This window comes from Haliotis rubra, unplaced genomic scaffold, assembly GCF_003918875.1.
Source record: "Haliotis rubra isolate DU_JTF1 unplaced genomic scaffold, ASM391887v1 Scf575, whole genome shotgun sequence".
Lineage (NCBI taxonomy): Eukaryota > Metazoa > Mollusca > Gastropoda > Lepetellida > Haliotidae > Haliotis > Haliotis rubra.
In genome coordinates this window covers 48,193-73,455 of record NW_025767274.1, presented here as the reverse complement: position 1 = coordinate 73,455, position 25,263 = coordinate 48,193, and the positions used below count along the sequence as shown (strand labels likewise).

The 25,263-nt window shown below is 38.0% G+C and overlaps 2 protein-coding genes across 5 annotated transcripts in view; one reads left to right on the top strand and one right to left on the bottom strand.

Annotated features, from left to right (window-relative positions):
• Positions 1 to 2,334: 2,334 nt before the first annotated feature.
• LOC124254548 (tektin-3-like) lies at positions 2,335 to 23,727 on the bottom strand. 4 transcript variants are annotated; one of them, XM_046688365.1, is made up of 7 exons: positions 23,584 to 23,727; positions 11,410 to 12,152; positions 6,165 to 6,235; positions 5,290 to 5,433; positions 4,267 to 4,489; positions 3,622 to 3,776; positions 2,335 to 3,313 (listed from the first exon to the last, which is right to left on the bottom strand). In XM_046688365.1, the coding sequence occupies exons 2-7, from the start codon at positions 12,118 to 12,120 to the stop codon at positions 3,100 to 3,102; spliced, it is 1,518 nt and encodes a 505-aa protein (XP_046544321.1). In that variant the 5' UTR covers positions 12,121 to 12,152; positions 23,584 to 23,727; the 3' UTR covers positions 2,335 to 3,099. The 4 variants fall into 4 exon arrangements, with proteins under 4 accessions (XP_046544321.1, XP_046544319.1, XP_046544320.1 ...); XM_046688363.1 differs by lacking the exon at positions 23,584 to 23,727 and adding an exon at positions 14,943 to 15,103; XM_046688364.1 differs by lacking the exon at positions 23,584 to 23,727 and adding an exon at positions 13,160 to 13,324.
• The window catches only part of LOC124254550 (cytosolic Fe-S cluster assembly factor nubp1-B-like), a 30,089-nt gene continuing 19,970 nt past the window's right edge, over positions 15,145 to 25,263 (top strand). The window contains 3 exon segments of the mRNA XM_046688367.1: positions 15,145 to 15,212; positions 19,485 to 19,583; positions 20,115 to 20,248. Coding sequence (XP_046544323.1) covers positions 15,182 to 15,212; positions 19,485 to 19,583; positions 20,115 to 20,248 — 264 coding nt within the window. The 5' untranslated portion in view covers positions 15,145 to 15,181.

Genomic DNA, 25,263 nt, shown 5'->3' with positions numbered 1-25,263 from the left:
CCCGTTCGGAGAGATTTTACGACCGCTTCTATAAGTTACTAACGATGCAACTAAAACAACTACGTGTACATAACCAACATGCGTGTAGATGACGTAGAGTTAAGAGTTCAGTAAAGAGTTAATTTAACTTAGTACGACCCAGCTAGTAAGCCAGTTAAATGTAACAAAGCTTTGCAGTCACTATGGGAACATAGCGAAAAACTTATCATTGGCTTTCCCTGAAAACTGTCAAATACGTTAGGTTTAGAGGTGTCTGTGTATTAGACTAACAACTAGTCTCAGAAATGAACATATTTTACTGAAATAAGTTCATAGTAAAAAAAATATAATATAATGAAAAGGAGCCCTGAGACTTTCTTCATTTTCATTTTCTTGGCTCAGTGTGGGGTCTTGGGGAGTGGTGGGGGAGGCTCCCCATGAGTTAATATTAAACACTAGTGACAGCTAGAGATCAACTGATAATTACAAGCCATATTCTGGCTTGTGAATTCAGCAGATTGGTACAGACCCTGAAGCTGAGGAAATCTAGACTTGCCACATTTTCTAGACTTGCGTGGGCTTTCTTGGATATATTTGCTTCAGGGTCTGTACGACAGACTATCTGTGTATGTGCATCATGTCTAAACGCTAAACCGTGTCGTCGAATTCTAGATCATTAGTAAGGATGTTCATGAAAAACACCTTACATATGACAGAGTCACGTGAGCACTCTCCAAAGAGAGTGTTATGTCGGAGGACTGTGTGTGAGATATAGTTGACTGGCTTGGTGTCTACCTAAGGCCTGACCTGGTCTTTCAAAAATATCTTGTTGCGTAATGTGTGGATTGGGCGTGGACCTTATATTATGCGAGCATATAAAATAATAAGGGTTGTAAGTATTATTATTGAAAGCATGGGGTCTCACACAAACAGCATTTGCCATGTTGCACCGCTATGCTCAGCATATAGAATTCGTCAACTCCATGTTGAGTAAAAGTACATTGTTTTGATACGGGAGATAACTGCTGATGCAATAAATGAATTGGCCAGGGCATGGAGACAGTGGACATTTACATAGGTTACCTCCCTTCATCTGCGGTACATCAACACAAGCAAGAACCAAACACAATTCCATCTTGTGCATGGAATTGGTGATGTCTTATTTCATATCATTGTGAGAAATTCCAACACCATGATCAACAACACCTTTTCCATGTAAGCTATGTTTGCTCAGCTTGTAAGGCTAACGTGAGCAAGACTGTATTTTAATACACCTTTCTACTCAAATATTTGAAGGGCATTCAGAAGTGGAATGTATAAGAAAAGCAAGATTTATGGATGTCAACTTCTTTATTGTGAATAAACGTTTCCTGGTGAACGAGCAAGCATACACTCCGAAACGTGGTGTTACTCACAATAAAGAAGTTGACATCCATAAATCTTGCTTTTCTTACTCGATCATTTCTACTGTTCTTGGTGTGAGAGAAATGATTTTCTCAAAGCTCTGAACACTATATATAGTCCTTACCACCACTGATACACTGTAGCTCTGAACACTATATATAGTCCTTACCACCACTGATACACTGTAGCCACAGTTAAATGGAAGCAGGTATTAACAGCATGTCTTACGCACATAACACCTTGGACTAACAACTAGTCTCTGAAATGAACATATTTTACTGAAAAAAAGTTCATAGTAAAAAAAAAATATAATGAAAAGGAGCCCTGAGACTTTCTTCATTTTCAGAAGCCGAGGAAATCTAGACTTGCCACATTTTCTAGACTTTCGTGGGCTTTCTTGGATATATTTACTTATATTTACCTCACAATAGTCCACTGAGTACTAACCATACAAGCAACATTTTGATAAGGTTCATTACGCGAAGTGGTATGTTATTTTAACTGGATCCAGTACACAGCAGCAGGGATGTTAGTCTGGGGATAATAATAGTACAGGAAACTCCATTAAGTAGAATACGTCGAGTGAATTACAGGATTAAAGATATATTTAAACATTATACGTTGTCAGTCACCTTTTCTAATACACATTGCGAACGAAGAATGGCTGTTTGATTGCATGTCACTTAATGTTTTGTTTGTTTATTTGTTGTTTAACGCCGCACTCAGCAACATTCCAGCTATTTGACGGTGGTCTGTAAATAATCGAGTCTGGACCAGATAAACCAGTGATCAACACCATGAGCATCGATCTATTGTGAATACAATGACATGTGTCAACCAAGTCATCGAGCCTGACCACCCGATCGCGTTAGTCGACAAGCATGGGTTGCTGAAGACCAATTCTAACCCGGATCTTCACGGAAGAATAGTTCAATAAAACAAACACATTGCTGTAATTCACATATTGTATTCGCAAAAAATCTTTTTACAATAAAAATAAAACATCTGAATAAAGCAAACAGAGACAGGAGAGTGTGCAAGAACAATCACAAATCTAGATGCATGCACCTTCTTACTTCACAGTTCAAACAATGTGTGTTGTAGAGTGCATGGAATCCAGATATGTATATCACAGATATTGGTGAAACAGCTCTAAAAGAGAGTTATATACAAGTATGATGCTCCTATACACCTTTAAATTGTTTCCAAAAGGATAAAACGGTTTCAACACGAAAACACTCAAACCCAAAACGGGGAAAATATGTGGCTAGAAACGGTTTCATTTAAGGTTTTGCATTGAAAACATCGAAAGTTCTTAAATGAATAGTTTGCAACCTGGTTCTTCATCCACGCAGTTAGAAATCGGTCTATTTACAATAAAGCTTGTGTAGAAAACCACTTTGATTACACTGAGACAACAATATATGATACTGATGCTGGAAAATTGTAATTGGACGGAATATTGCATATGAACAAACTAGTTAATTATGGACAGTATCAAACCTTTCCAGCAGTGGCAAACGTAATACTGATTCGATTTGGTTCAAAAGAAAACAATACTGTGAAATGGACATTTGGAACAGCTCTGTTTGAATATTTAACAACATGTTTATGTCCTTTTGCAACATGCAATAAAAGGGGTTAACATTTCCCCATACAAGGCCATCACAGATGAGCCAATAGGACAATCAGTGAGAGAACTATATTCAGGCGCAGTTACACAGAGACAATGCGTGGTGACATGGGGAAGGTTTTGCGCATGCCCAAGCACTTCTCTCTGTCGATGAAGAGGCTGTTGTTCTTGACGGACAGGTCCTGTTCCAGGGCGGACTTGGTTCGGAGAAGTTCCTGGAGGGCATTCTCAGACATGCGCAGCTTGGCCTGGAGGAAGTCCACGGTGTCCGTGATCTCGGCAACCTCTGACACAAGTCTGAAAGGAAAGGGCATAAGGGTTAAGGCATGGGTAACAGTAGGTAGCCTATATCGGTGTATGTAACGCACAGATATTACTTAGACAAAGGAGTAGAGGCATCGGAATAGAGGCAATGACAGAAATGATGACACTATTTGGAGGAACAAGTAATTTTCATCTATCATCTTAGTGCCTCGGGATAGCTTACGATATTGTAGTTTAAAGTAGGATAAAGTGCAGCATAAGCTGTTTTCAGACCCAAGTCGGTATGAGTAGGCTAATTCCTGTAGACATATCACAATGTCATTAATGGGGATGGTGCTCACCTGTGTTGGACAGGGTCGCGGCAGAGTTCAACGTTGGGCCTGCGGATTCTTGTGTCGAGCCTGGTGTGGGCGACCTGCATGGGCGCCTCTTTGTCCTGGATGGCCTTCTTCAGCAGCTCGATGTTCTTTTCCATGTCGAAGATCTCCTGCAGGACCTGAAATACAACAATATATATTGAAATAGTGAAAGACACGAAGAGTTCTCAGATAGAAGAAGGGGATTCGTGGATTACGCAGAGACGACAACCTTAACTTAAGGTGGAACAAGATGAGTAATAGTGTACGTTGTGGACACCAGGGTGACTTGGAATAGAGAATGCCCGTTTAACTGGAAAAGACGACCTTCCTTGGAAAGTTAATTTTTCATCATTTAAACAAAGACAAGCTCCATATGGTGACAACATTACCCAGATCGCAAAGATATTGGATTTATATAAGTATGACAAATGTAGAACACATTAAGGTAACGAGTCCCCCAAAATAGTATTGGCTAAGGGTGTGATCTTTAGTATTAAGACCAATGGAAAATTATTCTAAACCTCTTTAACAATACTTAATGGTTCAAGTGGCCTTGTAAATAATGATCCTCCAACGCATGCCTGCAATAGATCTTCGAGTTCTGCGGTAACATGCTGAGTGGCCTACCTTGGACAGATGGGTCTGGAGTTTGTTTCTGGCGTCAGTTGTCTCCTGCATCCTGTGAGTGAGGGCCACGTTTACTGCGTTCCACTCTTGCCACATCTCGTTTGCGCAGGAGTTGAGCACGCTCTCAATCTCATTCCTCAACTGTTTGGAAGCGGCGCGCTCGCTCTGGGAACGCTGGATGTTGTCGTTGCTGAACTTGGCCCATGTCTCAGGCACGGAGACACTGCAGAGTGGATGAAACGTTGGATCATGACGTGTAAGAAAGATGAATTGTGAATATATATACATATACTGTGTATCAGTTAAGATTACGTACAGCAAACCATTACTGATGCAGATTTCTTTAAGTATATGCCGGAAAGTAAAATCCATACTACATGTTACTCGCTATGCAGTGTATATAGTGATATACAGATATATACTACTTATGGGATAAATGTTTGTTATGTGGTATATATACAGTGCCGGTGGTCATGCATTGGTTACGCAGAGTGGGTGTATATAAAGCAGAGGTCGACAGACGTATATACATGTCGTAAACTGCCGCGTAGCAAGAGGTTATTTCTTTAAACAAAAGCCACAATAAATTGTGTTACTCGTGTTAATATATGCCCATGAAGCATTGTTAATTATTCACAAACATAAAAAAGGTTACTGTGTTACTGGATTGTCTGAAGTCTAGCATAGCAACATACGGACAACAATCCCACGTAGGGTAAGCATGACTTCAGACAATTATATAAAACAAAACAAATATTAATCAACAACACAAGACCCCCATCACCTCATTAGAGCCAAATGACTTAAACTGTTGGAGGCACAGCATGTGATAAAGATTGTGAATGTGAATTTCGGGAGGTAACGGGAGTCTCTGTGACCACAAACATCCTGTGAAATAAAACATGTATTCATCAACACGAACTCAAAGGAAAATTCAAAGAAAAGCAAGAACATGGTGAACCACACAGCATCAGCAGCAACAACACGTGGGATACAGGTTGGTGCGTCACACACTCAACTCACGTATTGTCAATCCTGTTGACGCCATTATGGTAGGCGAGGCCACGGGAGTTGTTCCTCATCAGGTGGCAGTTCTCATCAAGGTTCTGAGCCATGAACTTGTCACCAGAGTCCTTCTCAAGCTCATGCTGAGCTGCACGGTTCAGGCTGAGAGAGAAGACAGAGCAGATAACTACAGAAACTAGAGGAAGAGTACTTACGATGGGTCTATTGTGTGAATGCCGTTGTGGTAGGCAATGCCTCTGGATGAGTTCTTGATACCATGGGCTTCCGTGTCCACGGCCTCGGCTATCTGTTTGTCTCGCTCATCCATTTCAATCTCGTGTTGAGCAGCCCGATTAATACTAAGGTAATAGAGTACATTGTATTTCTGCTCTTGATGTGAAATATGACCATGAAGATGGGGTTTGGAGGGATATATTAAGTAAGGGCATATGATAAAGACCATGAATGAGCTATATTTCATCATGTGGCAAATGAAATTATGATTGAAATGAATTGAAACAAAGTGGATTCAGGCATGATGAGCCGTGAGCATACCTGAAATGAATTGTGCACACAGTGGGTAAAACGTCACCGAAAACAAAACTTATATTTTATGATACCGAACTCAGATTCAGATGAAAAAACCCGGCATACAATATTGGGTGCCTTCATTGTCACGCCATATGTTCTTGCCGACATTATCCTGCTTTCGCGGGTATAAAGATGTTTTTGGCAGGCATTGGCTTTACCAGTTGGAACAGTATTACTGTGTACTACGTATACCGGAAAGGGTATCCTATGTAGTATAATTTGACCTCAAAACCTTTCATTTATCTGGATCAAACATCGTAATGCGTTAAACGAATGGTAATATGTGATGAAGCTGATGATACCTGAGCTGGACATTAGCCTTGTCGATGACATTCCTCATCCTGTCCTGGCATCGCTTGATGATATCCACCTCCTGGAAAAAATAACCCCTTGTGTTACGAACAACTGGAAAACATAGCACAATATGTAAGGAACCATTGGGAAATATAACACTATGTGTTAGGAACCATTGGGAAATATAACACTATTTTCCTGAACCAATGGAAAACATAGCATAATGTGTTAGGAACCATTGGAAAACATAGCACGGTGTGTCAGAAAACATTGGAAAACACAACATCGCGTGCCAGAGCACAAGAAACACCTTGCTGTCTGCCATAAGTGTGTTCCATTTACCAAATAACCATATCTGTTCTTCCCATGTCATGAACAAAACATTTTCACCAAAGCCACCAAATACAATGTAACATGTTAGTCCTCTCTGAGAATTAGTCTAACGATATCTGATATATCGTTTATAGTATCCGATTAATTTGATGAAAATATAATGTTATTTATGAATAAGAAACCTATATTTTACAAATATATTGCAAATTACTATTTGTTCAAACGGCTAAAAGTAAACAATAGCTTACTGAAGTGGCGGTGGCAATGCAAAGACCCCCTCTATATATTTTACACGCACACAAAGCAGGTATCGGAGCATGTAGCTGGAGACTTGTCATACCGGGTTGTCAGTATGGTTCTATAAGGATTATGAACATGACATGATGACCTTTCAAACACTATAATACACACTATCCAGACAGCAGCACCGGGACCGTATTCAAGAGCTCACGAGTCATAATGACACCCATTCATTACAATCTACCGTCAAATTGCTTGCAAGGGTACATAACAGATGTATGCAACTTCTTAGCTGCCTGCCTGGTCAGGGCATGTATAAAAGAATACGAACCCTTAGGAACCCTGGCCATAGATCGATCTATGTATTTGATCGATTTGTAGGTTTGAATGTGCTTTGTGTGCCCGTTTATGTAAGTCAACATGCCGGAACGATCACGACCCGTATATTAACCTGGAATTGCATTGAGAAAATCAACAAAAACGACACTGAATAAGATCTGGCTTGTAATACGCATTTCTGGTAGATTGACGTTAAACAGCCAGCAATAATCAATATAGATCTTTGAGTATCCGGAATAATTTGCTCCAACTGGGATTATTGCACGTGCAGTAGACGAGGCGTTATGGAATATGACGTACTGTGGCTTTTAATGATAATTCTTCATACGTGGATATTTCCTGAACTTGTTGCACGTACCAGTGGCGTCGTAACAGAGATTAAATTGGTTGTACGTAGTTCGGCATATTAGACTCTTATCCACAATGGATCAAGGCTTTGGAGAACTCAATTAACTCACTTTCAGCAGAGATACAGGCAATAACCCTCTGCAGTCATGTTTGTAGATTATACAATACTGTAGATCAAACGTTTGCCTGTACAAAGTTAACAAGCGGTGAGACATTACTTCAGCGCGATCTACAGCGCTGGCTAAGGTGACTGCCCCGTCGGAACCTTGACAAGTTATTCTGACGGTGAATGTTGCGATAATCGATAACGGCCTGATGGCGCAAGGTTCTTCAGTCGATATCGATGAAAGCTGACTGGGTTAGCTTACTCAACAGGATAGATTAGCCACGGTATTACGGTGCAATATTTCTCAATGGACCACTGCAACAGAGGTCTTTTATTGGAAAGCTATTAAGCTCAGCAGGTAAACAAGCAAATCGACGCATGAACGGATGTACTTTGCGAAGACAAGGTTATTATATGGAGTTAATGTAACTTGCTGCTTTATAATTAGCGGCCTTGTTATGCCATATGTCAGAATAGGAGGAAATGGCGAAAATATGCAATATTGAGAATAATAATCTAAAAGTAGTTGCAATAGTAAAACTAAGGAATATTCATGAAATAGGGGATTGAGTCCGGATATTGGCGGCTTAACGTAATCAGATAGCATGTCGATTTGTGAAAGTACCAAAACTTCAGTTTCGAGATCACAATATAAATGTCAAAACCTGACCATATCAAATGATTATCAGTCATATTTCTACTCAGTGGTGACACAGACGACGTAGAGCTAGGTGACGATGGGATACTCCGCAGGGGGTCGTCGCCATCTTGCCAGCTATTCTCGGACGCGGTGTTTTACTAAACCTTAGGGTTAATCCTATTTGTTCGATTGGTGATCCAATAACGAGATATACCGATAAACTTTCACTCTCATTGTATGCCTCTCATGCTAGCACACGAACACGACTGATAAACCCACTACAGCATACCACTGTGTAGTGGATACCGCTAATGCTGTTGTAAGTCCATAGCCTATTCCCCTCTACACCCTTCGTCGGAAATGTAGGAGTTTGTATGTTAATCAAAGGTAAATGTATGCATCCCTGTTTGACAATTATTATTCATAAAATATATTCTAATATGATTTAAATACCCCTTAAAACCATCATATGCCAAACAAGACTTGAAATTTGTAATACATTCATTTGCAACATTACTCTCTATATCATGGCAGCAAGATCATAAATAGTTGATTCGTGAAGCTCCTTGAAACAGATTGAATTTCACATTGTTAACACGTATGACAAATTACAGGCTAAATTTTTTATCTAAAACGAGGCTGAATGTTTTCGAAACGAATTTTGATTGTTTGTAATCTTCGAACCTTTTCCCACGCGAACATACTAAAGTATTCATGACTACAAGTCTTGTAGTGTCTTGAAGTAAGTATAAAGAGCATGTACCAATCCACCATCGACCGTCATACCTACTCAGAGACAGTTACTGTCGATTGGGTAGCTGTCACCATCCTCCATTGCTAGCTCATTACAGACAATACGTGAAGGGTTAAAGCACTCCAAGGTCTCAAGGGGAATAGCCCAGGAGGTGGTGTGATTTATGCTTGCTTTTCGTTTCTCTGTTTCATTACTAGGTCACCAACACGGGCATTGGGGATGCATTTTTAGCAGTAACACTATAACGGAGGTTCGCTGATAGGTCTAATTTATTACTTTAGACGAGCTTACTGACTGGTTTTGGTTGTTGTCTGCGATGTCACTTCTGTTAAATAAATCGTATTTTTATCAGTTTCATCATGTCTACCTTTAATAAGTTACATAAATGTCAACAGTATTTGAATTATGATTCACGTTGTTGTTTGAGTTACTGATTCAATAGGGCAAAACGCATCTTATTTCTTAAATGTTGCATATGCTTTCCCGTTGAGTATCAGGCATACGGAACAATAGCATGATATTCAACGAAAATAAAGAAACACTGTGACACCGTGAATTCCCTTTAGCGTTAATGCCAAACTCTTTATCACGCATTCATGGACCATTGTCAGATGGCTATACCACACGAACATTATTGTAAGGAGAATCATTCAATATACCCCGATCCCAGTGTTTGGCTACAGAGTTACAGTAACCATTTGCCTACAGTGGGTATGTGGCCCATAGCGGTTAGGGTTCATAAATCAACCAGATCCCACGGTCAACAAGCACACAGGTTTCTTGATCATGGTTTCTAGCGTCTGATGATATCTTAATACGTTAGTCATATCATAATATCCTATTTCAGACGAATAGACATTAAACTGACATGATAACTACCAGATCTATAAATTCATTTCAATCTTCCAGTTAAAGGATAAAAAACTGAATTAGGAAACGTTCAATGAATGTGTGATCAGAACATTTAGTGAAGACAAAATAATGACAAGGGACCGAGACCGTGTTCCTGTGTGGGGAATCGATCCCAGACGATCGTTTGAACTACCTACTGCGCTACCCTGTTGCCCTGAAGGAAATGTGGAGACGTTATAGCTTCATGACCCCTAATAGGACCTTACGTCACCAACTGAACAGTATGACTGTTATAGGGATTAGCTTTGCATTACTGTTTGTTCAGGTTGACAAATACATGTATTGGGCTGTGTCATCATGCATTACATTTCATTTAATTTTAAGGACCACCCTATCGATTAAGTTTATTTTCTTTTCAAGTATGCGTTAACACCTGACTCAAACACTCAAAATATATAATACTGTTGCTTTATACACAATTGTCCAATGCGTATGCTACTTTAGGTTCGGTTCGAATACGGTTTATAATTCAGTAGCTACAATAGGCTCTACATACTTGTTTCTAATGCAGGGCTAAACCTTTTCTATTGGGATACACGTGGGTTAGAATTAAACGTGCGAGACTGATATGAACCTTTTCAAAGTCTTTCACAAACCTTATCTACAGCGTGGCTTCAAATCGTTATCGTTATTGACAGCTTGATCAATCACATGTCAACTTGGGTATGTACCCCAAAAGACCACCATATAAAAAGACACAACCCAGGGCCAGAAAAGGTAAGGAATCTGTTATAAATTTTCAATAGAACGTATTTTATATGATTGTATTCAGACATGCAGTGGGGTTTTATATCTTGCTTGCCAGTATGGCTGTTCCTATCGCGACATATCATTCAATCTAGCATAAAAAATATAAACATTAATTATTCGAAACAATCTATAGGTGTAAGTTAAGAAATCGTCGTCATATATAAATCATCCCAGCTGATGTTGTACATACACCTTTCTTCTGGAAACTTAGTGTTAGGGCTCGAAATTAACACATTTGGTTCATTCACGTCTAAAGCTCGTATGCTCAAGCATTAAGACTACCTGATCTGGGTGTATTACTGTATACATAGACTGCTGAAATAACTGAGTGTTGTTATACGTGGTTTGTTTTGGGCACTTGTCTCCATATAGCCGAGGTTATTATTTATAGCAAGAATGAACGCCAGGACTGGTTTGACTGGTTTCACAGAAAACATGCCTATGATGGCATCACTTATTTTCAAATCAATAACACCTGTCAATTTTGATGTCGAGCAAACATTCAGTCCCACTGCTAATTTCAGATCAATTCTTACACTCGTGGGATGTATGCTAATTGAAGAAATGCCGTCTAGGTCAGATGACCTGTTTCAGTCTCACAATGAATATATGATGGTATTCTCATGATTACCAGTTTTGCCACTGATCTATATAGAGAGCAACATTAGCAATGACTTATACACTCATTACAAACTTTATAAAGATAAGCCTTAACCTTCACTCCCTCAAATCCCCCCAAACAGTGTATATTTATTTAGACTGTAACTTTAAATCTGACTAACACAGGAACAGAACTCAGTAGAGAAATGATATGAACATAAATATTGGTACCTTGATGAGTTCCTTCTCTGGGTTGTCATGCACGAGGTCGATGGTCTGCCTCTTCTCTCTGTTGTACAGACACTCCTGTGAGATGTGAAGGGGATTCTCTGTCTCAGCCAGAGCCTTCTCCATGATCCTCTTGGCCTCCTGGAGAGAATTGGTCTCAGTGATCATGTTGTCGGTCTCATGGTTGAGTTCTGTCTTCCAGAAGGTGATGTCCCCGATCCTCTCGCCAAGTCGCTTGCCCACATCGCTCTGGGTGCGGCGGGTCTTGTCGTCTGTCTCACGGCAAAGACGGACGGTGTCGAACCTCAGACGCTCAGCACCGCTCCTGACCCTGTCAGACGACAAGTAGTTGCTCTGGTTAGATGAACTCCAATCATTGGGGGTGTAGCGGGTGTAGAGAGCATTCCTGGCAGCAGCGAACACTGGGGGCACTTTAATACTATCCAGTTGAGTGAGCTGGTTCCTAGCTGACATAGGGTCAGGCATGCTGCGGGTAAGAGCCGAGTTTGGGTTCACCATTGCGGTCTGGTAGTAGGTGCTGGGTCTCCATGGGAGGGTTGTGAGAGACCTTCTAAGTGGTGATGGAGCCGGGTAGGTGTCATACGCTTTGTAGGAGGAGCGCATGGTGCTGATAGAGGGGAGGAAGTCTGTCTGGGTGTTGTTCCTGGGCCCAGTCATGTAGGTGGCGGTTTGGGTGTGGCCAAGGTACTCCATTGTTGGATGGTCGGAGTCAAGGAATGCTACTTCTGAAAGTGCAAAAGGAACAATGAAGTGATGACAAAATGTGAACATATAGGAGATGCATGAACAACGTTGGAAATACATCAATATACATATGCTTTGGTTTAATATTCAATAAGCAATCAACTGCATTTAAGTAACCCGTGTATATTTTACAGTTGCTTTAATATGACGGCGTGTGGTAAAACGTAACTATACAAATGAATATTGTAAAGCAAAGTTATGAGATAATTATTGAAGTTTTTATAACTACTTTATTGTCATAAGAAATCCACCATCAATATGAATGGACGTGTACGACTTGGTTGGGACTAGTTCTCCTTGCACTTTACTGACATTCGGATTATCTTCAGTGCAGTATTAATGAAGGCAGTTCAACATTGCAAGTAAATGTGCGCATGTGCAAACCTTGCCTTATCGTTTATCAACTGACTGAGTTATCATTAATTATTCACTATCTTGACATAATTGATTAAAGCGGTTAGTCTCACGTGCATAGTTACAAAGTAAAACATTTGCGGTGACTAGGTTACGGACTGTGATGCACCGTCATATATCCTTCCGCTTTGAGAATACTGGCATTGAGTGGCAAGGTATGAATGAACCATTTTGTAGTTGGGATAACAAAAACAATTTCAGCAAGATTATTTAGAAATACACAACTTTAGACATCCGTATTTTTGATATCCTGTTTCAATCTATTAAATATACATAACGTAAAAACCTGTACGAGGTATTAAACCTGTAATATATTTGTTCATGATAATATATCGTAAAACGGGACATTCATAGTTAAATCATAATTTAGCCACGCACATGTCGTCTTTAGTACTTCTCAGCAAAATTCTCATGAAGTAAAATACAGGTACATTGGATACACAGAGGTATTGCTATCCGCAACAGCAGTCATAGACATATAGCCAGTAACTTGCCAACACATAGCTGAACGGAACTACAGCCTTTTATTGGGAATGCCCATGCGAATATATGACATTGACACAAAACGATTTACCTTAAAATGAACTGCTCACGTATATCAGCTATGTCACATAAGAATCACTCATATCCCCCAGACAGACGACCAGTGTAAGGTATGACGACTGTACACATGCTCTGGGCAGAGATCCCGTGCGTATAATACTGAAACGGCCTGCTCACTGACTTCCCAAAGATCTGTGTTTACAGTCACCTCGCTACCTAGAGACACTCGGCAACGTGAGAGGAAAGTTGCGCTATTGATTGAGTTCGCAGAGCCCGCGCGAAACAAACGACCATCAAACGTTCATTTGACAGTCTTATTCAACACCTTTATTCAAAACGAATCAAATAATAGTATCGGTACACGATAAATTTTATTCATTGAAGTAGATTTTGATAGCTCTTTTTGTCCTCAATAATTACTATCGTAACTATGCGGTCGATCTTGAAAAGACGTGCATTTCACATTGCCTGATTATTGCCTTGTTAACGTTTGTTAAGTGCACCTGAGTTACGTGTGACTTTTCATGTGAAGTAGTCTTCGATTTACATGTTTTCTACAGCAAGTGCACTTGCTTGGCTAGTCATTACACAAATAAAATATCCAAAAGGTTTATGATGAACGCATGAAATCTGTAAACAAGGATAACATTACTCCAAAATAAAAGCCGCGGTTTAGTTTGAGCAAATCGAATATCTTAGCGTTGTGTCTCTTCATAGAGAAATTCAAGAGCAATATCAGAAAGTTCTACAGATCTTTAATCACGTAAGTATCCCGACATCAACGGTAACTCTGTAGAAATATGAGCAATAACCATCTAACCACCATTCATTACACGTACTTTCCTTCTACGTTGTCTGTTATTTTATTTTAACTAGTACTATTATACTAATAATACCGAAAATTTACATAGCGCTAAATCCAACCACTATAGTGGATGCTCAAAGCAACTAGGACCAGTACACAACAGGCGGGATGTTAATCGGTGGATAATAACTGTAAGGCAACTCCAATCAGTAAAACACTAAATGTTTTGCTTGTTTGTTTTTAACTCCGCTCTCTGCAGTATTCCAGCTATAGGGCGGTGGTCTGTAAATAATCGAGTCGATCACACAATCCACTGAGTGACTGCATGAGCATCTATCTACGTAATATTGGGATACGATGACATGCATCAACCAAGTCATGCGAGCCTGACCACCCGATCGAATTAGTCACCTCTTATTTATAAGACAAGCATGGGTTGCTGAAGACCAATTCTAACCCGGATTGTAACATGTGACACTTAATGTAATTGAAATATTGCAATATACTAATACACATTGAGAAGGAAGAGTATTAATTTGACTGCATGCCACTAACTGTAATTCTTGCAATACTATGATAAAAGGAGTATGTATAACTACTCAAATACACATTGAGAAGGAAGAGTATTAATAATATGAATGCAAGTCACTAAATGTAATTGGTGCAATTATATCATAATAAGGGGTATTCATATATTATGTTTCCTCTCTACAATGCAGAATCAAGAACATAATATATGTTAAAATACAATTATAGTGTTTAAGTTATGTCTCGATGTTTGTTTCACCAAATTTTAATGTATGATATGTGCAACAAAATGATGAATCAGAAGACATTATTATACACATTGTACTTGACATTATGATATAAATGTTTGTATAAGTAACTGATACGATTAACAATTAATTCGTGTGTGTTTAAGACCTTAAGAAACAATACCATGAAGCATCATTGAACATTTGGGTTTAATCGTAAAAGAACAGTTTTGAAATATATAAAACGTATTTACCCCGGTTTTTGTACAGTCTAGAACTGTTGTTCCTGTTAGACGATAACAAAGCGGTGTAAATCGTATTTTCCATAAGTTGTTAACTGAAAACGCATCCAAGTATTTAGGGTCCCGTGGATCGTGATGCGGCTCTGTGCGGTTGCCGGGAGAAGTAACTTTTCCTTCCCGAAATGCACCGCGAGGCCTGACGTAACAGTATGTGGACTCTTCAGCGAAGAAGGTAGAAGAGATCAGTCAATATGGCGGACGTTCCAGCTAATGCGCCTCAGCGTGAGTATTGGGGATATATTCTGTGTTTTCGATGTTAATGAAAGCATATTTTAATGTTTATACCTGAGATCATATTTCTAAGACATCTTACTTTATAGCAGATCAGCTGTCATTTGGTTTTTAACCCCCCTGGCTGCCGAGTTTTTTTTCAGGCGCACATTTTCATACAGTTTGAAAAGTGAACGTTGTGCGAGAATTGCTCTCGCGTGGTCCTGGATCTACGTAAGGCTATAAAATTACACAGAAATGTAGAATATTAAATTTCCTATCCGTTGGTATAAATATAAGTGCAACTACCTTGGCGGTTTGAGAAATAGACCTTGCTAAATGTTGTCCAAATTTTTGTTATGCGTTAAAAAACAGTAAATTTCTCCGCTTTTTATCGCGCACCGATAAAAGCACTGTGCTAGGAATTTTTTAATGGGGCATCTTTACGGAAAGTGTGAGCGAAGAAAATACAGCCTGATATCTGAACGACATAAGTGTATATGAATTGGGTTTATGTGCTTGTGCATAACGTTATACGCTCAACATTAAAAATGACTCGCAATAAATGTCAAAAATGTATTTTCTTCTATGACGTCAAACGACGACAGAGAGGTCATAAACGTATAATGATAAGGGGGGCATAACTCCGTTATGCGTAACACTAGGTCAATGTAACTCAGATCACTTGGAGAAAATGTGTTGTGGATACGGACGCTATATTTTCGTTATTTTATATTCATGGTGAACCTCACTATTCCAATTCAAAGTTCCCCAATGTGAACGGATGCGCTTTGGTAGTTTCACAATTTATAAGAAAAGATGACAACGTATTACATGTGAAAGCACGTAATAGCGATTTGGATGGCCCTATCCGATATATAAGTTAGTTCTTAGATTCCCATATTCTCCTGTTTGTGTAGATGTAATTTGACTAATTTTGCATCGTTATTACCAGAGTACTAGCCATATCTTCAAATGTAACGAAATTGCTGAAAATAATACAACATTTTAGTTGACGCCATCGCTTGTTTTATGCATTTTGCGACGTTGGAAAACGACGACACTGGTATGCTGATTAGCATATATCTCACTTAATTTCCATTCATTGTATAAAAGGTCTAGACTTCTATGTCAGAATTTAACACTCTTTAGACAAAACATAAAATGACTGATTTTTCCATTTAAATAGTGTCCTGAATATATCAACAATTAGACAGTTTGACAGCGTGATCTTATTGTGACCAACACGCACCTGTTTGGCATCAATTTAACGTAAATAGAAATAATATTTCACAACACCCGAATATTTTGTTTGGGGTAAGAATTTTGTTTGTTTATGATTATGAAGCTATTTCTCTTCATAATGTATGCAATGAAAGATGCATAAAGATAGCTTTTATATATGGAACTATATATTAGAATATGGATATAAGATTTGTCCGAATTACCACATGAGATGGTATATATATTTTCAACAATTTTCCTATAAGTAGTTAGAGTTTGATATCCTGTCTTCACAATATTATTTAATCGAATATGAATTGAATATATTATCGAAAACAATGATAGAGAATCATAAAACGCTTCCAACAAACGCCAAGCACCTTGCCGATCTATATGCATCATTCTTTTGTCTATAAACGACACAAAATTATGCAATGAACAAGACAATTCCTTTAAATATGTGTGCATGTACATTTCATACCATATATAAATCATTGTCATGAATATTATCAGTTTTGCATATAAGGTTGAATTATATCACCGCTTCATTAACCTGTTCATATGAAATTGCAATATTAGTCCAAATAAATTGAATATTGTACATCATAGGAACTAAAGTAATTGCAGTTATGGCTACGCTTGATCTTCTAACACTTGTGTAAAGGTTTAAAATATGGTGTATTGCAATAAATATGTCAATTTCTTATGTAAATATGATTCAAACAATCAAAACTTTCAAAGAATAAAACACCGTAAACCCTATATGCATGTATGATATGATATTGAACAAGGCTAAATGTAGATACTGAAGTCAGTTTCCTGAAAAAGTATCCGAACTATCCGCAAAATATACATCATAATACTGACAGTGTAATCGGAAGGATATGGCAATTGTGTTTACTCTTGTTCAACCGACCTTCACCTCAAAGAAATTGCCTAATATGTACAACAATGTTGACGTGATGACATCACTACCGCTGACCGATTTCTTACAAAATGGCGGCTTTGCTGACAAGGGTACACAGGATTTTGCGAGGACCCTTCCACTGATTCAGGGATCGCTTGTACATAAATATGAGATGTAAGTAATCAGAATGATTCTGACTATCTGTGTATTGTTATATGTTTTTATCGCTTTCACTATAATGAAGAGAAAAGGACAGAAATGCAGATAATTACCGCTGTCGCTCTGCGGATTTGGCGCCAGTCATGGCGTCCACGCTGCACGGAAACTTTGACAATTTCTTATGAATTATCAAATCATTGCATTGTATCTATTTATAATTTCCTATTTCTTGCTACGATACTCTTTCCATGTATATTCTAAAGGTATTGAGCCATTGCAAGCAATGAATAGACGGATGAATGTTGAAAAATTTCAGAAAATGCTGCGCAGTGTAAAATCGAATTTGTCTTTGTTTACATTTCACACAAACGCAGTCTTTCAAGCACAGCCGCTCGCTTTCACACCCAATATGTTTCGGCCTCATTTTATCTAGACAGTTATTATTGGTGACACAGACCAGTTTCAAATTGATTCTAAAATGTATGGGGAATTCAGTGATGCATTTTTCGCTGAATATGAAATATACGCGGATGTAATAGGCGCCTCAATACCGCCTTCGCTAAACGTGATTTTGTAAACACTATCCAATATGGCGGAAAGCCACGGTGTTCGTGGTAAGTGCATTTTCGAAAACATCCCAACCGATTCTAGATTCATCGGCAACGCTTCAGAATTATAATTAGCTTAAATCATGTAAAACTGATATCAGTGATCATAAATATGTTATTTTTTGAAATTCAATACTCACAGTAATTATCCGATTTTCACATTGCAAAACATACAGCAAATAACGCTGTGAATCGCGATTTCATACTGTGTCAAAAATGTCGCCATTTTCGATGAAGCCTATTTTGTAAGGTCATTTTCAGCACTTGAGCTTTGTTTAAAATAATAGTGGATGGTATCAAGAAACAGGGAATTTCCCGCAGAATTCGAAACTGTGAAGTGTATTTGTGTGCGTGGGATATTTTGATTTTTATTCGACTTCAAATTGAGGGTTGAAGGGGAAGGACATATATGTCCCTGTGGCATCCAGGGGGTTAAGGCTTGATCATTTATAAATTGTAACGCAATTTGGGACTGTCGACCAGTTGTCGACCTCCGTGGGCATGTTGTTAGCTTCATAAAATACTTGTTTATCGTGGTTACACGACCGGCAAGTATGAACTATTAGCATTCTTAGTAATACTTATGTTTTGGCAAGAGGGCATTACACCGGACACTTTCTGCCATATTTTATAATGTGCAAATGTATTTTGATTTAGGGTTAGTGTTTGGGTAAAGGCACTTACTGTCTTACTGTATGGTCTCTGGTTATGGTTATGGTTTTAAATGAACGTAGGCACCTAATCAAAGGTAGGTGTCCAATGTAATGCATGTGTACCAAAATGAGAGTTACAATCATGAAGTGATTTGCCCTGTCATATTGATGTGAAAATAGGAAGAGGGATCCCATCATAAGACTCCCTGGCTAACAATGACTTGGCAGAAATGCACCTACACCTACCTACCTTATTGGATTAATTTTGAACTGAAGAATAATTATGAAACAGAACTCCACCCTCAGTGCCAATCCAACTCTCAGTCAAGTCAATTGTGTTACACTTGCAGGAGTTGCGCTGAAGTGTTATTTCAATGACTAGTTTCTAGTGATATATCATAGAAAAATTAGTTTCTGGGAGATGGATTAGAATGAACCTCTGGTTGTTGTGGTTAGTTTAATTCTGATTGAGTATAGCTGGGATTTTCAAAATGCCATAATGAAACAAGTACTATAGTCTGCACCATTATTATGATTGTGTTTTCACCAATATGATAAATGTAGGAAATATGTATGATATCCGCTTTAAGTCAATCTTGCCTTCTCTCCTATATCATGTATTCTCCTATCCCAGATATCTGATATTAAGGGAAGATGCTATTACCAAGAGGTTCTATGCTATTACTAGTGATGCCTGCTTTTAGACATCATTTACAACATATTCCTTCCACAGACTGCCCTGGTACGGGGAGTGAGGGAGCGGGTCAGGCATCTGCCTGTCAGGGATGCCCTAACCAAGTTCTTTGTGCTCAACCCAAAGTTAAGGATCCAGGTATGACATGGAGAAATATATATAAAATCCGATCAGGGGCACTATTTATTCTAAATGCACAGTGATCACTTTTGGTACATTATTTTGAATCCTAGACAAATCCTCATTGGGACACTCATTGTGAAAATGCCCTGTGGAAGTTACGTGTTCCAGCAGCATTATTTAAAATGTCTTTCTTCACACACACAACTTGGTACTAAGCAACTATATAAATTTTGAAAACTAAATTTCTTTCAGCTTGATAAATGGTTATAAATTTAATACCTTTTGTTTTACTACACATTGGTATTTTTTAGTTATATGATATTTAAGTACTTCTGTTTTATAACCATACAATTTGTGATTTTAACTCCCCTATCGTAATGGAAATTTAGATCCCTGATATGTGAAAAGCTGATGAAGTAACGGTCAGGGTTATATTTTACTTAAAAACAAATCTCTAACCAGATCAGCCAGTAAGTTTCTGTAATCACCACAGAGTGATTCTGTTTGAGTTCATCTCAGTCATTTTGATGTTTATTTGTTTTTCAGCTATTGTTCAGATAAAAGAGAGACTGTCTACTGTTAAACATAAGGTTCTGGTACTATCAGGGAAGGGAGGTGTGGGCAAAAGCACCTTTTCAGCTCATCTTGCACATGGACTGGCCAGTGACAGCAAAAACCAGGTACAGTACCGTATACTCAGTAGTCACCTGACAGAAGCAGAATGTTTTGGGGATAGCTTCTTATACCATAGCGGAGGAAGTTGTTATCCATAAAGTAGCTGACCTTTCTTAATATTCATCAACTTCTAAAAGGCCAATCAAACCGATTAGAACCAAGTTATCTGCCCTTGCTGTCATGCCATCCGTATTGACTAGTTCCTCGCTTGAAGACATGACAGAATAAAGTATGTATGCATCATATATACTGGGTATTGATTGCTTCGTCATTCTTGCTTTGCTTTGTTTGTTGTTGTTTTTAGTTTCTAACAGCTCATATTTTTTTCAGAAAGAGAGAATTTCTTGAGCGTTTTGACTAATTTGATGTTACAATATTTTGACAGTTTAGTAGCATCAAAACATGTCTTTCATTTTAGGGATATTGACATAAGAACAAATTCTAAGCAGTTCACAGAAATGACAACACTTCTTTTTAGATAATAATCATAATATATACATGTGACATACCCTTATTTAGGCTCTTTTCAAATTTGGTAGAATCTGACATGTAACCCTTTTTGTGAAGATATTTGTCTGAGTGAAAAGAGAGGAATATCTTTATGAAGGTTTACTGACAAATTAGTATGTTATATGCCTCTCTTGAAATTAGACAGATAAACCAATGCTGTTTGCTGAGTGTTCTGTATTTCAATGCGTAATAGTAAATAGTAATAGCAATAAGTGACATGAGTGAAATGGTTGTAAGTATCTAGTTCATCTTAATAACTAACCAGGCTAAGATGATTATTTGAACAACATATGAAATACATTTGCCATCTTATTATAGCAACAACAAATCATAAAAACAATTATACGTCTTAACAAATATTGGAGATATTCTACTCAAACAAGGTTAAAGAATACCTGACCTTTTTTTATAAGACTATGCCAAGACAGATTAATTATAATTTTAAACAATGCACTCAGCATTAGTACCAGTAACCAATACAATCATGACTTCATGAAGTAAGTGAAACACTCAGGGTGTTTCATTGCTACTTAAATTTTAGTAATTTTACTTCAAAAGATTATTCTGGTGACAAAGTGTTATTTTAGTAAACAGAAAATCCAGGTTTAACTAAAGTCAAGATTCACAAGAATTAATTTTCCTCCTGGTGTGTATTTGAGTACATTGCCTGACCACTGTCCATTAGATCACATGATATATGTTGGTGTTTCAATAATGCAGACACCTATAATATATTCTGCTTGTACCCCACACCCTGTTATTCCTGTCCGTTTCAGGGGCCCACATGAAGTCAGATCCTTGTCAATGTCAGCTTTGAAATGGGTGTAGATTGCACACCCCATTAAACTCAAAAGAGTCACTCACAAGCATATGCAGTTGGGTCCTTGTCATGCAATAGTATCACATGTTGTGCGCCAATTTTCAAGATCATTAAAACCAATCAAGCATGGCATTAAGCAGAGGGCCTTTAGTACTCCGATATTGAATATGTTGTGGTGGAAGTGAACGGTAACTTTATTCATGGAGCATTTTGTAGGTTATTGAATTTTGACATGCTACTCTTTGAAAATTGAGAAAAAGTTTCCAATTACAAGACAATACCGAGGAAACCCGGTGTGTGGTTGTGATGGAATATTTATGGTCCTGGCAGCAGGATGCCAGTTGCTTGTTGGCCTTTTATTCGCAGATATCCAACTGACTTGATTGAGAATATTATATGTATTTTGTCGGTTGGTCTATTGCTCTGCATACATGGATTTGGGCTCTGGTAAATATGTGAACATGGTATTACTACAGTGATCAGAGCTCTGAGTTGACATAACTTATTATTGATGAGAGTTATTTGTTTATTTCCTTTGATGTTTACTCCTGATAGGGAATGTAATTGCTGACATAATTGCTGTTTACAGGGTTCCACTGAATGGATTGTTTTATGAAAGGGTTGGACAATAAACAATTATTTCTTTCCCTTGCATGTGATGTTTTAATGGTTAATTTCTTAAACTGAAACTGAATTAAGGTTGATATTTATTAACCATTTGATTGATGGAGATTGATGATCATTGGTACATTTTTTCTGCATCTCACATCAAGGATTTTGTGTAAATGTGCTTGATGATTAACTAAATCTCATGCTACTTGGAAGTTTGCATATCCACACGATGAACCCTTAAGTCCTATGTGTTTTAATTATTTACAGCTTTCCTTCTGTAAAGGGACTTAGATAATACAATCGCTTTTGATATGACAAGCTCTAAAAGCATTGTCATGTTCATGATCAAAATGGGTTTTTCCTATTTCCAAGAGTTACACTTTCATTGACATTTCTGAATATAAACAGATATACCACATGTATTACAATAGTCTATTTTAACTTCATTATAAACAGATATACCACATGTATTACAATAGTCTATTTTAACTTCATTATAAACAGATATACCACATGTATTACAATAGTCTATTTTAACTTCATATAAACAGATATACCACATGTATTACAATAGTCTATTTTAACTTCATTATAATCTTCAATTATGTTAGTAACTAAAAAGGTAGATAATATAAATTGTACAAGCATATAATTAATTATGCTGTAATGACAGGAAATCTTTTTATCATTTGTACCAAAGGAATGGGAACTGTTGATTAAATTTATCAATTTCAACAACTTTTGTTATATTAAAAAATATTACAGGTGAGTCCTTGGTTTTACAGTTCATGTTAATTATTTTGTTTTAATATGCATATCTTAAATTCTAAATTCTAAATGTCTAAATTCTACAGCATGTGAGTCCATTATTAAAGGTGTGACACAACACCTCATACTATTTTATAGTGTCATGGTACATGTAGTTGAATAGTTGGATATCAACAACTGTTGCCTTTCATAAGTTTACGACTACAGTATTAAAATCTCGTCATGGCATGAATATGACCCAGAAGTTGCAAGTTGCCGTACAATAAAGAATATGTTCATTGAACACAAGAAAGAGAAAAGTAATACACACTTTTTACCAGAGAGCTGGTCATTGTTATTAGGCATGAACAACCACAATGGCTAGGCACCTTTTGTGAATAAATGGCAGTAGGTCTTTTTGTGCAATGTGAACCCTGTGTTAGCAATTACTTGATACCTGACACCTATTACTGTGATATTTACTCCTTCATGGACCTCTCCTACTGATAAGTGATGTTAGTTGCAGACACCTGATAAACACCTCTTGTCATCATGTGGTGCTTTAAACTTTCAGAAAGTCATATATCAGTGACTTTAGTTGTACCTTACTGTTTCATGAAATACACAATGTTGTCAATTTCATTTTCTCACCTGAATAAAAGGGAGTGAGTCAAGGGATAGACTTCTGCTGTAGGGTGGTGAGGTAGTGGTACAAGGGCTTGAGACGATCAGATGCCTCTCACTGTGAAGCTTCCTTCCTATAAAGGCTAGCTGCCCTATCAACAAGCCGATTGTGGCCATGACAACACTCAGACTTCCCAGAAGGCCGTATTTTGTTTGACATACTAACGTCGCGCCTCAGTGAGGGCAAAGTGATCGCTGGGGGTCCTCCAACACAACCAAGTCCCATAAGCTCATGAATGTATTAGGTCAGCGGTGATTGTTTGTCATAGACCTTTGTAAGCCCATGCACGGTCATGTGTGAACTCTACATGGCCGATGTTACGTTCACTTGACACTGTTTCTTTCAGTGTTAGGGAGGGGAATTAGTTTTCCCCTGCCCCCAGTGAGAGAGACTCTTGACTGGATTTACGGGTGTTAATCATATTGACTTAGGAAGTGATACTCAATAAAAGTTTATTTTGCACATGCTGATTGCTGTCATTGATTTGTGTTTTTCAGTGGATTTGATGGTTTTGAACTGTTTTGTAGAGAATTGACTTTAACATGTAGATTGGAAGAAGGATGTAAAAAAGTATATGTATATTAGTATAAGGTTCTAATAGACATGACTGACTGACTGAGTTTAGTTTTACGCCGCTTTTAGCAATATTCCAGCAATATCACGGCGGGGAACACCAGAAATGGGCTTCACACATTGTGCCCATGTGGGGAATCGAACCGACATTTAACCACTAGGCTACCCCACCGCCCTAATAGACATGAAATTAGCACAAAATTAGCTATATCTGTATAGCAGTTCAATATGTAGACGCTTGATGGTGATCTTTGAAAGTTGAATACATAATTGAGACTAACAATGTATCATCATGTGAAGGTGGGAAGATATGTTTACTAAACTTGTGTGTGGTGAATTCTTTAAATGAATGGATAGTAAGTATCACAGCATTTGAGTCACCATATATATATAATAATGTAATTATTAACAAATATAGTTTCTATATGATGCTTCTGATACCAATAAATTCATTAATGTTCTTTCATCATATTTAAATGCAGGGCTTCCTTTATGTACAGTAGCCTAGTGGTTAAAGCATTCCTTCGTCATGTCGAAGGCCCTGGTTTGATTCCCCACATGGGTACAAGTAGTGAAGCCCATTTTTGGTGTGCCCTGCTGTGGTATAGCTGGATTATTGCTAAAAGCTGTGTAAAACTGTACAGTACATTTCAAAGGATGTGAAACTTGCTGTTATTAAAAGTGTTGTACTATCATTGTAAACATGTTATTCATAAGCTCAGATATATGTTTTTTGGAAAGTGTGTTTGTCAGTCGTCGTATGTATCATGTCTGTCATGTATACTACTCAGAAAATGTTAAGGAAAATTCAGTTCTTTCTCATTACCATAGTTAGTCTGAACAATCTGAGAAGCCGGATTATCTATAGTAACATGAAGAAATCAGGCATTATTTACATTTCATTGGTTGCAGGGGGGAAGGGGTGTGTGTGTGTGTGTGTGTGTGTGTGTGGTGGTGGTGTGTGTGTGAGTGAGTGAGTGAGTGAGTGAGTGAGAGAGAGAGAGAGAGAGAGAGAGAGAGTTCAAAATTTATTTTAAAAACATGCTTTTTTTATACAAATGGCCATGTTTTAC

What these genes read in the sequence shown, in the direction of transcription:
- LOC124254548 (XM_046688363.1), bottom strand. Translation starts at nt 15,015, where the DNA reads ATGGAAAATACGATTTACACCGCTTTGTTATCGTCTAACAGGAACAAC. An exon ending in TAGACTGTACAAAAACCGGG is followed by an intron (nt 12,153 to 14,942) that starts GTAAATACGTTT and finishes TTGCACTTTCAG; the next exon opens with AAGTAGCATTCCTTGACTCC. An exon ending in AAGGCTAATGTCCAGCTCAG is followed by an intron (nt 5,434 to 6,164) that starts GTATCATCAGCT and finishes CTTCTCTCTCAG; the next exon opens with CCTGAACCGTGCAGCTCAGC.